Genomic DNA, 24121 nt, shown 5'->3' on the forward strand with positions numbered 1-24121 from the left:
GGATAATGCTCATCCATATACCACTGTTTTAACCCAACATCCTCTACAGATTGTCGACATGTAGCCTTGGCCTGCTCAATCACCGGATCCGTCTCCAGTCGAGAACTTATGGGACAACATCGGATGATAATGCTAGTGTCATTCACATCCAGCATAAACCATCCTTGTATTGACCGACCACATGGAACAGGCACGGAGCTCCACCCCACAAGCTGACATCCAGCACCTGTACAACACAATGTATGCCTGTTTGCATGCTTGCATTCAATGTTCTGACTGTTATGACTTCACAATTGCAGTGGCTTATCTCTCACATATATTAACTAGATTCAGTTCACTACATGTTGCAGAAATAACACTAAATTTTTAGCAATTAATATCTCAAACTATTTTTCTATGCATACTTGCACTTCATATGTAAAATGGTATACAGCTACGGAGAAACACTATTAGTACTAAGAAGATGTTTACCACCCAGAAATTGTCAGTATGACCACCATGAGAAGCTGATCGAGTTTCAGACCAAAATTCAAAGTGCTCAGCATTTTAACACTTTGTATATACAATAAATCATTATGGACTAGGGAATATATGTCAGTTTAAAAAATTCATACTAATATTATAAATGTGGAAGTAACTCTGTCTGTTACTCTTTCATGACTAAACATTTTAACCAATTTTGAATAAATGTAATATGGACATAGACTGAATGCTGAAGAAGAACACTGGCTACTTTAGAAAGTGTGTAGTACAATTTATTTATTCATTTATTTGAAGAAAAGGCTGTGAAATATGGAACAATAATTACTCTTTGAAAAAACTATTTATTGTTTGATTTTTGAACTCTCTCCCATTTCTGAAAATGCATTCATTGTTTCATATATTCTACGTAATATGATTCAACATAATAAATACAGTGCTTCACAATCTTCTGTGTGTTTAATCCATACTTCATTACTAATATCAGCCACAACCCCATCGCATTCTATCCATTGAGCATCACGCATCTCTTACAGCTTCTGAGGTGCTTTAAGACATGACGACAGCGTCATTTAAACACTGACCAACAAAGAGACACACATCTGTACCTTTACATGTGGAACATGGAGGGGCTTTTGGTGAGATGGTATTTGTGTTCTATTAATTATGTAATAATCAAGAATATAATGCACGCTTTCCAATTCAACATAACAAAACACATTAATTACGTACCTACATATCAGCACTGCATAATTTTTGCACATACATCTTTACACCGCTACACGCACTGACACTTATAAATTACTAGCTTACTTACCATCACTGATCATAATGCAAACACTGATATGCAAGCGCAGCTGCGGGTGATGGCCGGTAAAGAATATACAAGAATGATCCACTAAAAAAGGAAGGAAGGTTATAGTGTAAAAGTCACATGTTTATTATTCTACGCTTAGTTCTGTATATACACAAACTAGTGGCATGGTGCTATAACTACATAAAATTGCACAATGATAATGCCCTCATGAAACAGTTCATTATACAATTAATTTAGGAGTACAAAAATAGTGAAAGAGATCTTATTAGCTCTGATAATTCTCTCTTTCGATGCTGTGTCACTTTCATAATCCTAGTTTTTCTTTCTTTTTTTTCATACAATTAAGAAAAGAAATATATACTTGTCAAGTTTTACACACGACATTATATACTGCATGTGGTAATGAACTGCGAGGGAATCATAGATAAAATATTTTACTACTGTAAATGTGTATAACATTACTGAATTCCTAAAATCTGGATAGCCTGAAACAAATCAAGACATAACATCAGAATTGATATTACAAGCACAAGAACAAGATAAATTCATATCATTCTAGTTTTACATATGGCAATACATATCACTTGTGATAATGAATTGCAATGAAATCATTGAAAACATTATCATGTAAACATTACACAAGATTCAACAAATCGTGCTGCAATTTTAACAGGAAAAGATACTGGTTTTTGCACCTAGTGTATTTTTAAAATATAATTAAATAACATACCTGCTGAGCAGTTAAAATCCCTTGGTTTTGCAACTGACATAAGTTCTCTTTCAGAGTTGATGCATCAGAATTTGCCAGTATTTTCTGAAAACATGAGTAACGTGGGAATACACTGAAAATATGCATTTATAGACATAATATGGCAACTAATATGTACAGTACGAGATAGTACTTCTCTGACCAATACCTACTCTCAGGAAGAGAAATGCTCAGTATTGCCGATACACACTAATAATCGTAAAAGTAATGACACTATCCACTCTCAAAACTATTAGTTCCTTCCGTAGGGAAAACAGGATAGGTTTGGAAGGCTGAAAATATAGGAAAGGTCATTCAGACCCCAAGATGATGTGAATCCACAAATAGTCTGTGCAATCTGCTTTTTCTTTTTAATCTTTCTTACCTAACCCACTCTCCTCCCCAACGAAGAAAATAATATTTCTGAAAGCTACAATGGTGTCACTTCTACCTTTGTGTGTGTGTGTGTGTGTGTGTGTGTGTGTGTGTGTGTGTGTGTGTGTGTGTGTGTGAGAGAGAGAGAGAGAGAGAGAGAGAGAGAGAGAGAGAGAGAGAGAGAGAGAGATAGTTTATTAATTTTCTTGAGTGAAATTTCCTTTGATATAGGTGACTAAGATGTTTCAGTTAAGTGTTGCAACAGTATTAAAACACCAGACTTTTATCCCTAGATGGGCCTGAAATTATTCATATTCATTATATAACTGACTTCTGACAAAGCAATATGCATAAGAAAAATGCTAAAACACACTGTTACCCCTTTCCATGACGAAGTGGTTCAGAAGGAAATAGTATACAACTTTTTTCAACAGAGCTATGCAGTACGGTATGTAAAGCAAATATTTGATCGATAGCTTTTCAGATTTCCTGAAGTGAAGCTACTTAAATGATAATTTTATGTTCCTGTTTACAGAGACCTTAGTAATGTACAAGTTCCTAAATTAATTACTACAACTAAAAAGCTTGTCTAACATAAATTTTCACATACAATTGCAACTATGTTAAATGAGCTACACTCGTGAAACAATCCGGCCGTATTCTGAAAACTACAAAATTCAGGAACATTCATTAACCATTTCTGTCACTCCGAACACAAATGAAAATCAAGGCATGTGGAATAAATAAAAAACTGAATTATTTGTAAGCAAATACAGACTGCTAATGAAAGAAAAGGTTTTGTATTAAAAAAAATTATTCTGAACCATTTGTGTAGTTATCATACAAAGTAAGTCATAATCAAATAATGGAAAGTCCAACATGGAATAACAATAACATGGGAAGAATAGGCTGCTACTCTTCACGAAGAGCAGGAGCTGTGTCACAGACAGGTGCAATGAAAAGAATACTAGAAATATTAAGCTTCTGGATTAAGTCCCTCCCTGGAAGTAGAACATACCACACATTCATGCAAGAACAACTTTTACACACACAGCTACTTTCTCCAGGCACTAAAGCCCAACTGCAGTCATAACTGCACACTGAACATGAAAATGCTAAGCCTATGAACATTAGATTACGCTTTTTGAAATAATGGTCTATTATATTGAGAATCGTACTGGGTTCATGAACATAGCAGACATGCTGGCTACATACACAGTTCATACAGCTGACTGAATTCAGTGGAGAATTAATGCTCCTTATGAAAAATTTTAGGACAAAATGGATGTGAGAGGTCAGCTGCATTGAGCATAATCCTTAGTCCACAGACATCAAATGTCTGTGGACCACTGATTATTCTCGTGTTTAATGGCACAAAGTTTATTCAGTAATTAAAGCAGATTCTCTCTTAAGGTCACTGATGGTCACTTAAGAATGAAGCACAGAGTGCAAGGGGGTCAACTATGAAACTTTATCAAGCAAACATACAGGGCAAACAAGTGGTATCATGGGATGGGAGGCCATAGCCTAAACTCACCTGAACTCACTTCTAGTATCTGATTAGGGAACACTAAACAGAGCACGATATGAGAGAAGATCCAAAAGTAAAGAGAATTCTTCATCTACAGGTGGGTGGGTGGGTGGGTGGATGGATGGATGGGAGGTAGTGATGCACTCTTCAATCAATTGCCTGTATTACACACTGTTTTGAAACAATTTATCAACAGTCATTCTAAAGTGGGGGGCAGTTAGGTTGGAGTGATTGTTTTTGTAGACATTATTTCATGTTTCTGGTGGTTTTAGATTTGAGACGTAACAGAACAATAACAAATATCAAGATTTGTTTCTCTATTGGAGAAATCAGCAGCAGAAATCATGAGTCTACTAGCTAACTAGGCATGCAGCTATCGTACCAGATAACTACTTCACCACAACAGCATGACACCCCACGCTCCCACGCAAACATGCGCACGCACACGCGCACACCGTGCCAGAGAATTAGTTCATCATCATAACTGAAGAGTGTACAATGTGGCTGGTGGGCAGTGCATCCTCTCCTTATCAAATTCCTGGCCAGGAGTGAGATGGTGAATGCTAAGCATATTGCAGAACAATGCAAAAACTGCAATGGGCCACTCAGAACAAGTGGTACAGGATCCTTAGCACTGGAGTCATCTTGCTGCACGATGATGCTCAGCCACACATGGCTCAGACACTAGAGCTCCTGCAAGCATTCAGATGGAATATGTATGATAATCCATGCTACAGCCCAGACATCGCTTCCAGTGACCTCTGTTCCAGAATCTTATAATCATTTCAACAGATTTGGAATTAAATTGGGCTATGTTTATGCTCACAATCCCAGGGAAACATACTTTATGGAAGTGCCTCGTACACACATTTCTCCTACAAGTAAACTCCATAAAATATACAAGTTGTTCTGTATTATAGATTTAGTTCTGACGTTATAAATATAACAACAATATATAAGTATAAGGCCACAAATACTCTACTTCCAGATGCATAAATTGATGCTCATATGTTGCACTATGCAGTAACTGGCAACATGTCATGAATGTTAAATTTTTGTGACTCCTACAAAAATGAAATGACATGATACATCTCTTAGAAATTCCATACCTGAATGTAATGGGGAAAAAATAAAATACAATAAAACAAGATTCTTACACAACTGTATTAATAAATAATGACTTTTCTTTATCCTGTGTAAAATAAATAGTATTTTATCTTGCTTGATCTTTATTTAGTAGCTCCAGGGATTATATTCACCTCTACATCTCTACTACTCAAACTGACTTATGGTGTCTGGTAGAGGGTAGAGGGTACTTCGGGTGCCACTTTGTATTCTCCCCTCTCCTGTTTCAGTCACGAACGACGTACAAGAAAAAGAATGTTCATAAGTCACTATGTGAGCTCAAATATATCTAATTTTACCCTCATGAAGTTTTTCACTAGATATGGAAGAAATGTATTGGTCAACTCTTCTAGGAACGTACACCCAATTTTAATAGTAAACAACATAGTGCCACATAACGCCTCTCTTTTAACACCTGCTAAGTGGAGTTGGATTAGCATCTTTGTGATGCTTTTGATCTTACTAAATGCATTTTCTTCTTTCCATCTTCTCAATCAGTTCGACCTGGTTAGGATTCAAGAATGAAGAACCACATTCAAGTAACAGTCGAACGACGATTTTGTGAGCTACATTCTTAATGTTTAGACTATACTTCCTGAGGATTCTTCCAATGCATCTCTCTCTGACATCCACTTTTCCTTCACTTATTTTTATGTGGTCATTCAAATTTGAGTAACTCCAAATGCTTACTATCAAATATTTAATGGATGCAACAGCTTCCAGCGATTGTTTGGAAATCAGGTAACTATACAATAAAGCCTCTCAGATTATTTATACACAATGTGTTACATTAGTTTATGCTGAATGTCAGCTGCCTATCCCTGCATCAAGCGTCTATCCTCTGCTGGTCTTCCTGAATTTTGCTCTGATTTTCTACTCTTCAAGACAGTCAGTCACAAAGTTGGCATCATATTCCATAAGCTTGTATTTTCGTCATTAAGTGACAGTGTGTAAGTATACTGAATGGATCCAGAAATTTCTACCACACGATTCTAGTATCTACTGCCTACTGGGTCTCATCAACAGAGCCAGCTGTGTTGCACATAATTACTGTTTGTGGAAAATGTGTTGATTCCTTCAGAGTAGATATTTGTCTCAATATAGGTCATAGCATGCAAGCATAAAACATGTTCTGAAATTCTTCAACAGGCTGATATCAGTGATACAGACCTATAGTTGTATGCATCTGTTCAACAACTTTTCTTGAAAAATGGAATTTCCTGTATGTTTTTCCCGTATTTGAACATTTAGTTCCTCGAACAACCTAAGTCGAAGAGGAATAAGTTCAGAATTTTTAGCATATTGCAGCCCCGTCAGATACTGTGATAGACTAATATATTGAAAAATCCGCCTCAGTTGCAAAAATTTCCTGGCCTTTACCCAGGTTTCGGCTGGATTAATCTAGCTTTCTTCAGAAGCATAAAATTACTATAACATGCCAGAGTAAGGCACAGTCAACATTAAAACCTATAGTACCGTGGTACCATGTCGAATTAAAACTACTTAACTGCAGTCCAGTCCCGGCATCACTTCACCACGCGGTCGGTTGGCAGTGGCAACTATGTTGGCACTGATCATTGCATGCGGAATTGCACTGAGCACATAGCAACTTGTGCGCGTGCGCATACGGACAGTCAACGCTGTATATCGTTGGCTGTCTGTATAGCACGTGTTGGGAGCTGAAAACCATAATTGTGAGCAAACTAAGCATTATGTAGATGAAGTCCCTATATGTATTAACTATACGCAAATTATATTAAATGGTAGGAAATTTACTTGGTTGGGTATATAAGGTTTAAGGATAACCTTTATGACTCTACGCACATATGGCCATCGTGTCAAGTATCCCCACCAAATGTGACTAATAGTGGGCACCGTACTTGTCTCACTTATTTAAAACCTTATCATTATCTGTGATTTAATTAGGGTGTAACTGGGCGTACAATGCCCATCATCACACTTAACTACTATTGACCAACATAGATCAAGTACATTAATTAAAGTGTGGCGGAAGGTACAATATCTCCGTCACCACGCTTATGTGCTATTGACCGACATAGATAAAGTGTACTAACATATAATCTAGAATGCACCTTTGACGGGGATAATCTTCCACAGGTAACATTGTAAGTAACGCGGTGTGTGTGTAACATTATCGTTATCATTCAAAGTGGAAGTACTTAAAGCAGCTAAGTTTTACTTTACTGTGCTGCATAATTGTTAAATTCAACTATAATGGCGTACAAACTCTCGTGAAAGAGTAGTGGGCCAAACTCAAATTTAAAGGGAAGCACGAGGCTTGATGTCTGAACATGGTATGCGGCGACCAAGAGAGAAATATGGTGGTCGATGTAACAGGGATAAATTAAACCAGATATAACAAAGATTGGAAACCTTCGAAAAAGTTTTTATTTCTCAGTGGCATCTGATCGTTCAGAAGGTTTTCTTTATCGGATAGCAAGTGTTTAAAAATTTGCATCTCCTCTAGAATATCTAGCCTTGCTCCTTTTACCTCACAGTGCAACAGCTCAGTATTAGTTGGAGGATTGGGTGCATGGGCCATTTTGACGAGGTGCTCGGCGAAAGTCGAACCCCGTGTGCAGTCACGATTTCTCGTTGGAATATGTTCTTTATATCTTGCTCACAATGCTCTCCCTCTTTGGCCGATGTAAAAGCTAGGGCACTCACCGCATGTGATTTTATACACCGTGGAGAGAGACAGTTTGTCCTTAGCTATTTTTAAAGAGTGGATTAAAGTTTTCTTAAGGCTGTTATTGGTAGCATATGTTGCCTTATAACCACGGTTCTTTAGAATTCGCCATATTCTGTATGAACCTTTACCTATAAAAGGAATGGAGATAAGGTTCGCAACGTTATCATCTGATGTGCTACCTAATGTAGATGACGTCATGCTTCTGTTTTATTTACTCTCTTGTTATAGGGCAATTCCATGTCAAATCAACAAGTGCTACAACCTGACCCTCTCAGATTTTTTTGAAATTAAGTATGCATATATTACTCATAAATCATGACACAAATTAATTTTTTCACATTTTTCTGACGAAAAGTTACCAAGTAATGGACCTTCAAAAATTGAAAAGATGACAAATTTTTGACTCGTGTTCTAATTAAGCTAGAACAATAAAATTTACTTCATTGGAAAGCTCTTTTAAAGAGCTTTTATATGATACCAAACATCATTAGTTTAATATATATACACAAATTGTTCAAAAAAACAAAACTATTGAATTTACCGAACTTTGAAAAACTGTATTTTTAAAATTCTCAAAAAAATATATGTGAAAGATACACTTTACATCTACATATTCTGAAAGTTTCAACTTGGGATGAGCATGGGATCACTATCAAAAGCAATTTTATGTTAAGGGTGGTGCTTTAAAAATTCGTAAAAACTAATTTATTTTAGATATTAGGCCTACTTCTCAACAGCAGTATGTTGTTGTAAAATGTGGAAATTAAAAATAACTTATAATTGACAAAAGAACATATGTTTTAGGCTTCTGTAATTGATAAATACAAAATGAAAACTTAAAAAAAAAAAAAAATAAATAAATAAAAAACGCAGAAAGATGAGTACCGGAGATCAGACCTAAATTCAGTTAGTAATTACTATTATTTACAAATAGGCGCTTGAACTTATCAGTCTATTGCACATCAACATTTCTGCACTGGATAACTTATATGTTCGCCCTGTAGCAGTTTGAGGGTTCACGATTGCCACTACTTCCCTACTGCTTATGGAAAGAATGTCTGGATGACTCTGAAATGTAGAAGCTGGTGACGGTCCATGTGGATGTAAGAAACTAAGTGTGATTTCATCCTTCTCCTGATTTTTTTCATATACACAGGTTAACCACCAGTGTCCATTATAATCACAAGCAACATATCCTTTTATCTCTTTGAACGGTATTGTATCACTGTCAGAAACTGTCACCAGTTCAATTTTACTATCATCAGAGTTTGAATACACTTTTGTTATTATTTTGTCCTTGCTAAAAGGAATAAAAGTGTGAAGTTTTTGTGTCCCTACAATTTTGCAGCATTTCTCAAATCTCTCCATAAGTTTCATTTCTTCATTTTTGTGATCTTCTTTAGTAGCATTTTTGAAGTTCATTCCTTCTATGTTATCCTTGGCAAACATATAAAGTTGTTTTGGTGTCATTATTTGATCACTGTATGGCCATTGCAGACTTGCTCGAGTTGCAAGTCGTTTAACTGTTCCACCAACACCATCACTAGCTCCCTTCTCATGCGAGATGGCTGAAAAATGCCATTCAGCTTCAGTTTGGAAATCTTCTTCATTATGGCACAGGTTGATAAAGTTCTCCCTATTTTTATAATGAGCTGCTGCTCCATCAGAGAAATAATGTATTTTTCTTGGTTTTCTACAGAATTTAACAGTCAGGAAGTCCATCAAGTACGACTGGAACAAATGCATAGCAACAGTGTCGTGTTTTAGGCATTCTGATATGATAACAAGACTTGTGTGCTCGAGTTTGTTCCCATCCTTGTAATAAGCAACAATGGGATGAATCGTTGCTTGCATGTTTGTCCAGTGATAGCCTTGAACTTCGTCCTGGATGACAAAGGAGTAATTCTCAGAAAGGTCACAGATCGCTAAGACCTCGCCTTCTTTAAGTTCATTTCTAAGTCTCTTTTGGAAGGTTGATTGTTGACTAGCAACAAATGAATGTCGTGTAAGCGATTTTAATTTATCAAAAAACCAATCAATAAAGCTGTCAGATGATTTTATGATTGTTTCTAGAGATGTGTGATCAATGGAAACCCATTGCTGATAAGTTATATTATCAATATCATTAATATTCAACAAATTTGTAAATATGTCTTAAATGTTTCTGGGCCAGGGCAGAATTTACATTCACCAAAATGACAAGCATGTAATGATGGATACAACTCTTGCAATGCAGTCTTTGTAAGTTTTTATTGGATTATCTTCATGCAGTGTCAGCTGAGGAATGTTGCATCCAGTCAGCATGAATTTGAAGTTTTGATGGGTAGTACATACACAGACACTGTGTGTATTACTACTTCCAGCTAAAACACAATTTTTGGGATGTAGGTCTGCAAGCTTCAAAAATCCAATGTGGAGCTCTGGATGGTTGTCTTTAAAGTTTGAGTAAATTTCTTTCAAATTACTTAAAACTAGCCATATTTGTACTTGCAGATTTTCTTTGTTATCTCTCACAAGCACAAAATCTTTTTTCCCAGGCATTGCCCTGCTTATCTCATCAGAACAATGAAAGTTTCTAACAAAACCAGAAGTTGTTTGATGAAGAGTCTTGTCAGGTTTTGGGTTTGGTGAAGACAAAATTTCCTTGGCCTTCACCAAATCTTTTACTCCTCGAGCCATGTTAATCTGTTACGTTAAATTCATCTTGAAGCTTCTTAACACTCTAGCTTTTAGGTAAAATGGTAAGAATTTCCATCTGTTTACTTCGAGATGTAATTGTTCGAAATTTATCTTTTAGCTGACTGATCATCTCAGATTCTGCATGGAAGTTAATTTAATTAGTTTTTCCTTAGGATATTTTGCTTCACACAGTCATTTCTTCTTAATTGGCGATTCACCAATGGACTGCCAAGAAGCATTCAACCTTTCTAAGGCTTCACTTGCTACAATGTCTTGCACGTCACTATCACATAAAACCTTTTCACTTTCTTGTTTCACCACAGAATATAGTAGATCATCATCATTTTCTGTGCCAGATGTCACAAATTTCTACTCGTGCAATTTTTTTTTATGGCAGTTGTCACACACTTTTTGATTTAAAGTTAAGAAGGGTTTTCTTGCTATCATCCATTGTGAAACAGGCCGTAAGTTTTTCTTGTCGTTATTGTGACCCTTTTCATTAAATGGATTACAGAACAAAGCTGAAATTTTAGGCATTTTATATTTCTCAAATGAACAAACTAATTTAAAAAAAAATGTTTTTGAAGTTGAATGCCCCAGCTTTCTATATTCAATACTACACAATATTACTTCTCTATTCTCACTTCCTGTAAAAAAAAATATTTCATTACGTTAATAGTATGCAAACATTAACTGGTTGTAGGCATACAAACTTACAGACGCTTGTGAGGTTTGTACAGAAGTACCTTTAAGCTAGATTCAAAACACATTTCAGAGTTAATCACATAATTTCACTACAGCTGCCTCACAACAAAAGAATGTGTGGGTCACTTTCAACAATAGGTGAAAATTGCTGACAATATTAACCAGAGATAAAATACTGAATAGATTGCAGATAGTAACACCAAGGAATCATTTTATATACAGGGTGATTCAAAAAGAATACCACAACTTTAAAAATGTGTATTTAATGAAAGAAACATAATATAACCTTCTGTTATACATAATTACAAAGAGTATTTAAAAAAGTTTTTTTTCCCTCAAAAACAAGTTCAGAGATGTTCAATATGGACCCCTCCAGACACTCGAGCAATATCAACCCGATACTCCAACTCGTTCCACACTCTCTGTAGCATATCAGGCATAACAGTTTGGATAGCTGCTGTTATTTCTCGTTTCAAATCATCAATGGTGGCTGGGAGAGGTGGCCGAAACACCATATCCTTAACATACCCCCATAAGAAAAAATCGCAGGGGGTAAGATCAGGGCTTCTTGGTGGCCAGTGATGAAGTGCTCTGTCACGGGCTGCCTGGCGGCCGATCCATCGCCTCGGGTAGTTGACGTTCAGGTAGTTACGGACAGATAAGTGCCAACGTGGTGGCGCTCCATCCTGCTGAAATATGAATTGTTGTGCTTCTTGTTCGAGCTGAGGGAACAGCCAATTCTCTAACATCTCCAGATACTGTAGTCCAGTTACAGTAGCACCTTCGAATAAAAAATGGACCAAAAACTTTATTGGCTGAAATGGCACAGAAAACGTTCACCTTAGGCGAGTCACGTTCATACTGAGTTGTTTCCCTCGGATTCTCGTCGATTCACTTCTGCCGTACTCAATAACACAAAAAGCTTTCTGTTGAGCGGTCGCCATCTTAGCATCAACTGACGCTGACGCCTAGTCAACAGCGCCTCAAGCAAACAAATGTACAACTAAATGAAACTTTATAGCTCCCTTAATTCGCCGACAGATAGTGCTTAGCTCTGCCTTTTGTCGTTGCAGAGTTTTAAATTCCTAAAGTTGTGGTATTCTTTTTGAATCACCCTGTATTATCTTTAAAATGAGAGATAACTTCCTTTTTTTCTTTTTTTCCCCTGTGGTTTTACAGCTATTAATAAATAGTTAGCGCCAAAGTTTGATAAGCAGTTACTCGTTTCACATATAAAAGCTCTTTAAAAGAGCTTTCCAATGAAGTAAATTTTATTGTTCTAGCTTAATTAGAACACGAGTTGTAAAGAAAACAACATTGTTCCGCGAGTCAGAAATTTGTCATTTTTTCAATTTTTGAAAGTCCATTACTCGGTAACTTTTTATCAGAAAAAAGTGAAAAAATTAATTTGTGGTACTATTTATGAGTACTATAGGCATACTTAATTTCATTAAAATCCAAGAGGGTAAGGTTGAAAATGATGGTTTCATTTGTTGATTTGACGTGGAATGACCCTATAGAGTTATCTTACAATTTCTAGTTTATACCCATTATTTTCGGCAATCATTTTGAGTGTTAATAATTCGTTCTCCAATGCCTGAGTAGAAAGGCCAGATTTTTTCAGCATTCAATGAACTCCACGATAACATAAATTTCACTCTCAAAATGGAATCTGCCAATAGAACGCTGAATTATCTATACCTCAATCTCACTATAGTAGACAATCATTCAGAATCTTTAGCAAAAGTACCTTCTCTGGCAATATCATACCAGCTGACTCAGTGCACTCACAATTTCATAAAATGGCCTTCTTTCATTCCAGTTTACATTGAGTACTCGCTATTCCCCTTTCTACGAAGGCATCGGAGAATGAATTATTAACCTTGAAGTGATTGCCGAAAAGAATGGGTATAAACTAGAAAGATAACTCTATAACAAGAGAGTAAATAAAAAGAGAAGCACAATTTCATCTACCTTAGGTACCACATCAGATGATAACAATGTGAACCTAATCTCCATTCCTTTTACAGGTAAAGCTTCTTACAGAATAGGGTGAATTCTAAAGAACCATTGTAATAAAGCAACATATTCTAGCAATAACAGCCTTAAGAAAAATTTAATCCACTCTTTAAAAATAGCTAAGGACAAACTGTCTCTCTCCACGGCGTATAAAATCACATGCGGTGAGTGCCCTAGCTTTTACATCAGCCAAACAGGGAGAGCATTGTCAGCAAGATATAAAGAACATATTCCAACGAGAAGTAGTGACTGCACACGGGGTTCGACTTTCGCTGAGCACACTTTAATTAATACGCTTGACCTATCTCGGTCAATAGCAGTCAAGTGTGATGACGGGCATTGTACGCCCAGTTACACCCTAATTAAATTATAGATAATGATAATGTTTTAAATAAGTCAGACAAGTAAGATGTCCGCTATTAGTCACGTTTGGTGGGGATACTTTACACGATGACCATATGTGCTTAAAGTCGTAAAGGTTACGCTTAAACCTTATATACCAAACCAAGTAAATTTTCTACCATTTAATACAATCTGCGTACAGTTAACACACACAGGGACTTCATCTACATAATGCTTAGTTTGCTTACAATTATGGTTTTCAGCTCCTAACACTTGTTATACAGACTGCCAATGATATACAGCGTTGACACTCTGTATGCGCACGTGCACAAGTTGCCATGTTCTCAGTGCAATTCCGCATGCAACGATCAGTGCCAACATGGTTGCCACTGCCAACCGAGCGCGTGGTGAAGTGATGCCGGGACTGGACTACAGTTAAGCAGTTTTAATTCGACATGGTACCATGGTACCATGGTACATTTTCGCAACTGAGGCGGATTTTTCAATATATTAGGAATAAGTTCTTTCACATACTCTATATAGAACTGTATAGGTACTCCATCAGATCCATTTGTGTTTCATCTGTTGAGAGATATCGGTTAATTTCCTACCCTTTGTACTGACATCTGTAATTTTACTGTCCATGTAGTGACTGAAACGAGGAAGCATAAGACTCTTCCTCGATAAAAGCTATATAACTCAGCTATCAACCCTCCGAACATCTATCCCATCCCTCAGAACGTGGCTCAGCACATATCTGTCTTAGGGTTTCTTGCACAATATTCTTGTACTTTGCCCATTTATATGTAACATTTTCATCATCAGAGATGCATGTTTCATGCTGACTGCTCTGGTAATCTGTATTCTGTTTCTTTCGCGCTTACTAAGAAAAAATATCCCTTAGTCAGTGATGCTATAATGGCCTTATGATCACCGATTCCCCTCTGTGCATTAATTGAATTGAAAAATTCCTTGTCCTGTTTGTAACTGCAAGACCAATGAAATCACCCTAATGAATCAGTTCTCTCATTGCTCAAGGCATAACACCAGGCTGAAAGTTAGTTCACAGAATAACTTCAGTGTTCTTGAGGAACCTCACATCCACTGCCTGGGGAGCAAGTCCTCCCGTCCTGATAATTTCGGCTCTTGCTTTGTGTGTGTCCACTGCAGAGTATGCTTCACCTGGGTGGAGTGCATCCACTCACACCAAACAGGTTGATATTGCAATCAAAGAGACCATCCAAATCTCGTCAGGATCTATGAAGCCAACTCCAGTCAATAAAATCTACGCAATCACTGGAATAGCTCCATCCACTATTAGAAGGGCTGCTGCTGCTGCTGCTGCTGCTGCTGCTGATGTAGAGAGGGCTAAGAAAACTTATGATCCCCGACATCCACTGCATGATCATCAGTCTGTAGTCTGTCGACTGAAGTCGAGACAGAGCTTCATCACCAGGACTCAACCACTAAAGGGAACACCAGAGTCTGACCATATCACCAGTTGGAAGAGCAAGCTACCACCTAATATCCCTATCAAGGAAGAGCTAGCTCCAGAAAATGATTTGCCCTACCCTATTTGGAGATTGCTCAATCGTCTTATGGTGGGTGTTCCTCTTTGCAAGAGCAACATGCGAAAATGGGGTATTCTTCCAGCTGATGGAGATACATTGTGCGAGTGCGGAACAACACAAGACCCGGACCACCTGCTAATTTGTCCTCAACTTGAACAACCTTGCACAACACAGGACCTGATTGAGGGAAACAGCAAGGCCATCAGAGTTGTTACCTTCTGGAAATGCTGACCGGACATGGAAATGAATGAATGAATGAATTGCTCAAGGCAGTTTTTGGGTAGGGCCCTCAGAACAATATCATACAACTCTCGTCCCTATCAGCCACATCTACTATTGGAAATTGCATTCTGTAGCCAGTAAGTTATACTGTGATACTACGAGATGATCAGAAATTTACGTGCCACCTTCTCCAAGCTTTCTCAGAAATGTGTGGTTATGTGGTAGTGTGATTTGAGCTATGGACAACAGTCCACAAGATCCATTTGTTAATCATTAATCATGTTGTCTTGCAATAAATATATTGGATACTAACGAAAATAAAATAGCTTCATATTGCATTTTCAAGATTACCTGTACATAACGATGTTGGTCACTTCTCAGCAATGGTAGAATTGCTGCTGCCATATGCAGGATTTTTGTACGTAGACAGTGGTCAAATATTTCTTCAAATTTCATGTAGTTAATGACAGGGCAAGTCTGCAACTTCACAAGGCTCTCAAAGCAAGACAACTTCTGTTCATTTGTTAATGGAAACTCAGCTGAAAAGTAAAAACATTTATATCGTACATGTTTTGCTTTTGAAATGTGGGCTGGGTATGTACTCCACCTACCTTTTATGAAAGGTTGAATTATGATGTAATTCCATGCTTGTATTAGCCCAGAGCAGCCCATGATGTGACTGTGTTCTGTAAGTTGTGGCAGATATTCTTGAAGTTCTAGCATCTGTAATGCATACAGCATGTAAATAAATTTAAATTACTCTATTTCCTTCGGGTCAAAAGAATTTGAAACACAATATTTTCACTAGGGAAAGGTACTACATCATGAACATTCTGCATTGTGGTTGGATATAATAGAAGTGCGATATCCCTGTTACCATTGTAGTTGTTGTTATGGTCCAATGCTAAATTTGTGATCCCTTGATGCCTCAGAATATGTCCTACCAACCGGTCACTCCTTCTTGTCAAGTTGTGCCACAAACTCCTCCCCAATTTATTGTCCATGTTTCACTTCCATACATGGCTACACTCCATACAAATACTTTTAGGAACGACTTCCTGACACTTAAACCTATACTCGATGTTAACAAATTTCTCTTCTTCAGAAACGCTTTCCTTGCCATTGCCAGTCTACATTTTATATCCTCTCTACTTCACCCATCATCAGTTATTTTGCTCCCCAAATAGCAAAACTCCTTTACTGCTTTAAGTGTCTCATTTCCTAATCTAATTCCCTCAGCATCACCCGATTTAATTCGACTACATTCCATTATCCTCGTTTTGCTTTTGTTGACGTTCATCTTATATCCTCCTTTCAAGACACTGTCCATTCCGTTCAACCGCTCTTCCAAGTCCTTTGCTGTCTCTGTCAGAATTACAATGTTATCGGCGAACCTCAAAGATTTATTTCTTCTCCCTGGATTTTAATACCTACTCCAAACTTTTCTTTTGTTTCCTTTACTGCTTGCTCAATTTATAGATTGAATAACATCGGGGAGATGCTACAACCCTGTCTCACTCCCTTCCCAACCGCTGCTCCCTTTTCATGCCCCCTCGACTCCTATAACTGCCATCTGGTTTCTGTACACATTGTAAATAGCCTTTCGGGCCCTGTATTTTACCCCTGCCACCTTTATAATTTGAAAGAGAGTATTCCAGTCAACATTGTCAAAAGCTTTCTCTAAGTCTACAAATGCTAGAAAAGTAGGTTTGCCTTTCCTTAATCTATTTTCTAAGATAAGTCGTAGGGCCAGTATTGCCTCACATGTTCCAACATTTCTATGGAATCTGAACTGATCTTCCCCGAGGTCGGCTTCTACCAGTTTTTCCATTCATCTGTACAGAATTTGTGTTAGTATTTTGCAGCTGTTACTTATTAAACTGATGGCTCGGTAATTTTCAGATCTGTCAACACCTGCTTTCTTTGGGATTGGAATTATTATATTCGTCTTGAAGTCTGAGGGTATTTTGCCTGTCTCACACATCTTGCTCACCAGATGGTAGAGTTTTGTCAAGACTGGCTCTCCCAAGGCCATCAGTAGTTCCAATGGAATGTTGTCTACTCACAGCGCCTTGTTTCAACTCAGGTCTTTCAGTGCTCTGTCAAACTCTTCACGCAGTATCGTATCTCCCATTTCATCTTCATCTACATCCTCTTCCATTTCCATAATATTGTCCTCAAGTACATCGCCCCTGTATAGACCCTCTATATACTCCTTCCACCTTTCTGCTTTCCCTTCTTTGCTTAGAACTGGGTTTCCATCTGAGCTCTTGATATTCATACTAGTGGCTATCTGTTCTCCAAAGGTCTCTTTCATTTTCCTGTAGGCAGTATCCATCTCAACTCTAGTGAGATAAGCCTCTAAATCCTTTCATTTGTCCTCTAGCCATCCCTGCTTAGCCATTTTGCACTTCCTGTCGATCTCATTTTTGAGACGTTTGTATTCCTTTTTGTCTGCTTCATCTACTGAATTTTTATATTTTCTCCTTTCATCAATTAAATTCAATATTTCTTCTGTTACCCAAGGATTTCTACTAACCCTCTTCTTTTTACCTACTTGATCCTCTGCTGCCTTCACTACTTCATCCCTCAGAGCTACCCATTCTTCTTCTACTGTATTTCTTTCCCCCATTCCTGTCAATTGTTCCCTGATGCTCTCCCTGAAACTCTGTACAACCTCTGGTTTAGTCAGTTTATCCAGGTCCCATCTCCTTAAATTCCCACCTTTTCACAGTTTATTCAGTTTCAATCTACAGTTCATAACCAATAGATTGTGGTCAGAGTCCACATCTGCCCCTGGAAATGTCTTACAACTTAAAACCTGGTTCCTTAATCTCTGTCTTATCATTATATAATCTATAATAATATAATATATAATAATAATATATAATAAAATGTAGACTGGCAATGGCAAGGAAAGCGTTTCTCAAGAAGAGGAATTTGTTAACATCGAGTATAGATTTAAGTGTCAGGAAGTCGTTTCTGAAAGTATTTGTATGGAGTGTAGCCATGTATGGAAGTGAAACATGGACGATAACTAGTTTGGACAAGAAGAGAATAGAAGCTTTCAAAATGTGGTGCTACAGAAGAATGCTGAAGATAAGGTGGGTAGATCACGTAACTAATGAGGAGGTATTGAATAGGATTGGGGAGAACAGAAGTTTGTGGCACAACTTGACTAGAAGAAGGGATCGGTTGGTAGGACATGTTTTGAGGCATCAAGGGATCACAAATTTAGCATTGGAGGGCAGTGTGGAGGGTAAAAATCGTAGAGGGAGACCAAGAGATGAATACACTAAGCAGATTCAGAAGGATGTAGGTTGCAGTAGATACTGGGAGATGAAGAAGCTTGCACAGGATAGAGTAGCGTGGAGAGCTGCATCAAACCAGTCTCAGGACTGAAGACCACAACAACAACAACAACAACAAATCTATCTGAAACCTGTCAGTATCTCCAGGCTCCTTCCATGTATACAACCTTCTTTTATGATTCTTGAACCAAGTGTTAGCTATGATTAAGTTATGCTCTGTTCAAAATTCTACCAGACGGCTCCCTCTTTCATTTCTTACCCCCAATCCATATTCACGTACTATGTTTCCTTCTCTCCCTTTTCCTACTCTCAAATTCTAATCACCCATGACTAATAAATTTTCGTCTCCCTTCACTACCTGAATAATTTCTTTTATCTCATCACACATTTCATCAATTTCTTCATCTGCAGAGCTAGTTGTGATATAAACTTTTACTACTGTAGTAGGCACGTGCTTCGTGTCTATCTTGGTCACAATAATGTGTTCACTATGCTGTTTGTAGTAGCTTACCCGCACTCCTATTTTTTTATTCATTATTAAACCTACTCCTGCATTATCCCTATTTGATTTTGTATTTATAACCCTGTATTCACCTGACCAGAAGTCTTGTTCCTCCTGCCACCTAACTTCACTAATTCCCACTATATCTAACTTTAACCTATCCATTTCCCTTTTTAAATTTTCTAACCTATCTGCCTGATTGAGGGATCTGACATTCCACGCTCCGATCCATAGACCGCCAGTTTTCTTTCTCTTGATAACGATGTCCTCTTGAGTAGTCGCCGCCCGAAGATCCGAATGGGGGACTATTTTACCTTCGGAATATTTTACCCAAGAGGACGCCATCATCATTTACCCATACAGTAAAGCTGCATGCCCTCGGGAAAAATTACGGCTGCAGTTTCCTCTTGCTTTCAGCTGTTCGCAGTACCAGCACAGCAAGGCGGCCTCTCAACAGATGCCATTACATCCATAATTAACCTTTTCAATCACAATAATTTAAAAAGGAAGTGGTATAATAGAGTTGAAAACTGACACTACTACCTGCTGTAAGGGTACAATGTCATCAGACTTATGTCGTAGGAGATGTAAATTTTTTGTTGTAAATTTCACACATTCCATACTTGCATAAAGGAGTCAAGAACTTAAGCATTACATATACTTACAACAGCTCAGCAAATCAGCGAGTGCAGAGCACTGCCTTGATACTGGCCATCACACTGAAGACTTTGGCATCCATTCTATCTATGACAATGATATAAAGGAGTGTATTGACATTAAATTGGCATATGGACTTATGAAGGTAGATAGAGCCTTTTGTTTGTAGGCTGTGTTGGACCCTGGTCTTTCCCTTGAACGTCACAGGGGTGAAGTAAGAACCACTCCTCCACTTATCCTATCGATAAACCTCAGCAGTTGTTATCTGTGGTAGGCAGCAGTGCTAGTGTCAACTATGTTAAGTATACCTTGCTGCACGGGCTCTTAACGTGGTCCACACCTCCATAGGCTTGCCCAACTGCAGTTTTACATTGTTAAGAGCCAGCAGATTAGGCTTCAGGTGAGGTTTTTGACAAATTTACCAGATGGCATTACTGGATTTATTAAAACACATACACTGCGAAAAGCTTGAAGTTTGCAAAAGCACATGCAATTAATCGCTTTGCACAATGATTGTGGACGTCTCATGCAGAAGCATGTTATCTGTGAAATCATAACCAGCTTACGTATTAATGACTCATCTCAACAGCAGAAAATTAGTGTAACTTTTGTTACAGAATATTACTCTAATCTGAAAAGTTTCTGCCACCTGTCTGTTAGCATTTACGTTTTCTTGTAACAGAGCTTCAAATCATCATTGTTCCAATATACCTGGGTGCCTGCTTCACTCTGTCATTTTATCTTATAGCATCAGTCTCTCAAAAATCAACAGTTGAAAACCTGTTCAATGTTATGTTCTTGGTTCTCATCATCCATCGGGTCTGAACTTGCACTAGTCATTATTCTCCTTTGTTTTATTCCAGTTTAGCCTCCTTTGTCTTTTGACTAATATCCACACAACTGCTAAGTTTTCATATTTTCAAATAATATTTTTGTTGATTTGTGTGTGTGTGTGTGTGTGTGTGTGTGTGTGTGTGTGTGTGTGTTGAAATGTGAACAATAGTTAAATACAATTATTTCAAGGACACTGTGTTCAGTCTTTCGTCACATCACAATGTGCAAGGGAAGGACCTTTTTGGCAACTTGAATGCAACTATCTAAATGGATTAAATGGTTCAACCTACTTAACAATTACACTCACTTCAGAAACAAAGGGAAGGCAGGAAATGCTGGTAATAAAATATAGAATACAATAAATTACTTACCATGTGAAATTTTACCATAGATTTCAGAAGAGGATCCCACCATTTGAGTTCAAATATGCCATATTCAAGGCAGAGATCAGCAACCAGAGTGAGGCCTAGTGATTTTTCAGAACACGTTCTCCAGACACGGCTTACAAGATCAATCTTGTTGCATGTCTCGAAGCTGTACAGAGAATACCTCATTCCAAGTACTTCTAATTTACTCACATATGTCAGATTCTTTGTCAATGACCTGTCATAAAACAAAAATTCTCACTAAATGGGTTAAGCGTGTGAGACAGACATGGCAATATTTATTACAATTTAAAAAAAAATAAAAAAAACAGTTACTTGGAATAATCTTGATGTCTGTACATATTAAATGCTGTACTCCAGTATGATACCCACATCTACACCTAGACTCTAGAAACTGCTGTGAGGTGCATGGGAGAGGATATGTCCCACTGTACCAGTTATTAGTGTTTCTTCCTGTTCACATATGGAGCATGAGAAGGAGGACTGATTGAATGCCTCTGTGCGTGCAGTAATTATTCTACTCTTATACTCATGATATCTATGTGACCAATACATATGGATTGTAGTATATTCCTAAGAGTGATCATTTAAGGCCAATTCTTGGAACTTGGTTAACCCTTTTGTAGGCACATTTTTTGTAGCAACACGGTGAAGGTAGTTTTCCTGCTATCCTATTAGAATTGTGATCAATTTAGGATCAAAGCAATGGTGGTACGTATCACCACGGCACCACAGAGATATTAAAACTATGGTGGTACATGGATTTCCCGTTTCCCTATTAAAAAAAGTGTTTTCTGTTTTTATTTTATGTTTTCTTCTACTTTCTTTAAAAATATTTGTTACTGATATTGAAGTTTACCTACCACAATGTGAAAACAATCCCAGACTATCACACAATAAAGGTATGAGCTGATACAGCTCACAATAATATATATTGTAGAAGTGAAACAATGTGTTCCGAGAACAACTGATCCCAGTTTTCTGTAGCAGTTTTCATACACCTGGTGCAGTGTACTACCACAACATGACAGCATAGACAGAGATGGTAAGACGTATTCCCAAAAGTTTTGGGATATCCGAAGTTGGTGGTAAGTATGCTTCCCACGGACCACAATTGACAGATTAATTTTGCGGTATGTATACTTCTCAAGCTCTTCCCTGAAACTACTTTAGTGGTAACCGTACTTCCCACAGTCCTGAAGACTATGTTTCCAACAAACAGAAACTACAGCTGGTGCAGCTGACCACCACTACATGCCAGGAGTGCACAGAAGTGGCAACACATCTTCCCTTAAACACTGTAAAGAAATACATTTTGTGGGAAGTATATCTCCCATGGCCCGTGAAATGGTTAACGAATTTTTCTTGGGATAGTTTACATATATCTTCAAGAGTTTTCCAGTTCAGTCTCTTCAGTATCTCTGCGACACTCTCCCATGGATCAAACAAACCTGTGACCATTCATGCTGCCCTTCTCTGTATATGTTCAGTACCCCCTGTTAGTCCTATTTGGTACGGGTCCTGCACACTTGAGCAATATTCTAGAACCAGTGGCACAAGTGATTTGGAAGCAATCTCATTTGTACACTGATTGCATTTCCCCAGTATTCTGCCAATAAACCAATGTCTACCACATGCTTTACCCCTGACTGAGCCTATGTGATCATTCCATTTCATACCCCAACAATGTGTTAACACTCAGATATCTGTATGAGCTGGCAATTCCAACAGTGACTCATTGATATTATAATCATAGGATATGAATCAAGATCTGACTGAATATTTATGCAGCTTCTTTCAGATAGTACTTCATTATAAACAACTGCATCATCTGCAAAAAGTCTTAATATTGTCTGCAAGGTCATTTAGGATACAGTTGAGCAGAAAGGTCCCAACACACTTAACTTGAATACACTTGAAGTTATTTCTGCATCTGATGACTCTCCATCCAAGGTAACATGCTGGGTCCTCCCTACCAAAAAGACCTCAATCCAGTCACAAATTTCACTTCATACCCAATATGATCTTACTTTTGACAATAAATGTAGGTGTGGTGCTGAGTGAAATGCTTACTGCAGCTATCTGACTGCCTTGATCCAAAGCTTTTAGTATGTCATGTGAGGAAAGTGCGAGTTGGTTTCACATGATAGATGTTTTCGGAATTCACGATGGTTGGCAATGACAAGGTCATTTTATTCATGGTACCTCTTTATGTTTGAGCTCAGAATATGTTCTTTGATTCTACAATGAATTGATGCCAAGGATATTGGCCGGTAGTTCTGTAATTAACTTTTTCATTATTAGTTTTTTATTTACTTATTATTATTATTATTATTATTATTATTATTATTATTTCTTTCTTTTCTCAGACGTTATGTCTGGTCAAAAATGGAAAGTAACGCAGAACTTGATCAAGCATGACTTCCTTTTAACTGTACAGTATATGTTATAGGAGGGAGGAGGAAGAGATTAGTGTTTAACGTCCCGTCGACAACGAGGTCATTAGAGATGGAGCACAAGCTCGGATTAGGGAAGGATGGGGAAGGAAATCGGCCGAGCCCTTTCGAAGGAACCATCCCGGCATTTGCCTGAAGTGATCTAGGGAAATCACGGAAAACCTAAATCAGGTTGGCCGGATGCGGGATTGAACCGTCGTCCTCCCGAATGCGAGTCGTATATGTTATATTGCATTTAGGAACTTTCGGGTAATTGAACATGTATCAATAATTACGGATTTCTGTAGTTGTATATATAAGTTTGGATGTAGCTGTATTGAAATTGATGTACTGGTGGGTATTGTGTGATATGACTCCTGTAGTTGATAGTATAATTGGTACAATGTCAACTTTATCCTGATGCCACATGTCGTTAACTTCCTCAGCCAGTTGGATGTATTTTTCAATTTTTTCTCCTGTTTTCTTTTGTATATTTGTTGTATTGGGTATGGATATTTCGATTAGTAGTGTTAATTTCTTCTTTTTATTGGTGAGTATGATGTCAGGTTTGTTATGTGGTGTTCTTTTATCTGTTATAATGGTTCTCTTCCAGTATAATTTGTATTCGTCATTCTCTAGTACATTTTGTGGTGCATACTTGTATGTGGG

The 24121-nt window shown here is 37.7% G+C and overlaps 1 protein-coding gene across 1 annotated transcript in view; it reads right to left on the reverse strand.

The window, feature by feature from the left end:
- Window positions 1-1348: 1348 nt before the first annotated feature.
- LOC126161492 (uncharacterized) overlaps window positions 1349-24121 on the reverse strand; it is a 307720-nt gene continuing 284947 nt past the window's right edge. The window contains exons 23-27 of the mRNA XM_049917389.1: window positions 21003-21234; window positions 15939-16050; window positions 15679-15866; window positions 2028-2111; window positions 1349-1782 (exon numbers count right to left, since the gene is read on the reverse strand). Coding sequence (XP_049773346.1) covers window positions 1756-1782; window positions 2028-2111; window positions 15679-15866; window positions 15939-16050; window positions 21003-21234 — 643 coding nt within the window. The 3' untranslated portion in view covers window positions 1349-1755. The remainder of the gene's footprint in view (window positions 1783-2027; window positions 2112-15678; window positions 15867-15938; window positions 16051-21002; window positions 21235-24121) is intronic.

Source organism: Schistocerca cancellata, chromosome 2 (genome assembly GCF_023864275.1).
Source record: "Schistocerca cancellata isolate TAMUIC-IGC-003103 chromosome 2, iqSchCanc2.1, whole genome shotgun sequence".
In the NCBI taxonomy this organism is placed as follows: Eukaryota; Metazoa; Arthropoda; class Insecta; order Orthoptera; family Acrididae; genus Schistocerca; species Schistocerca cancellata.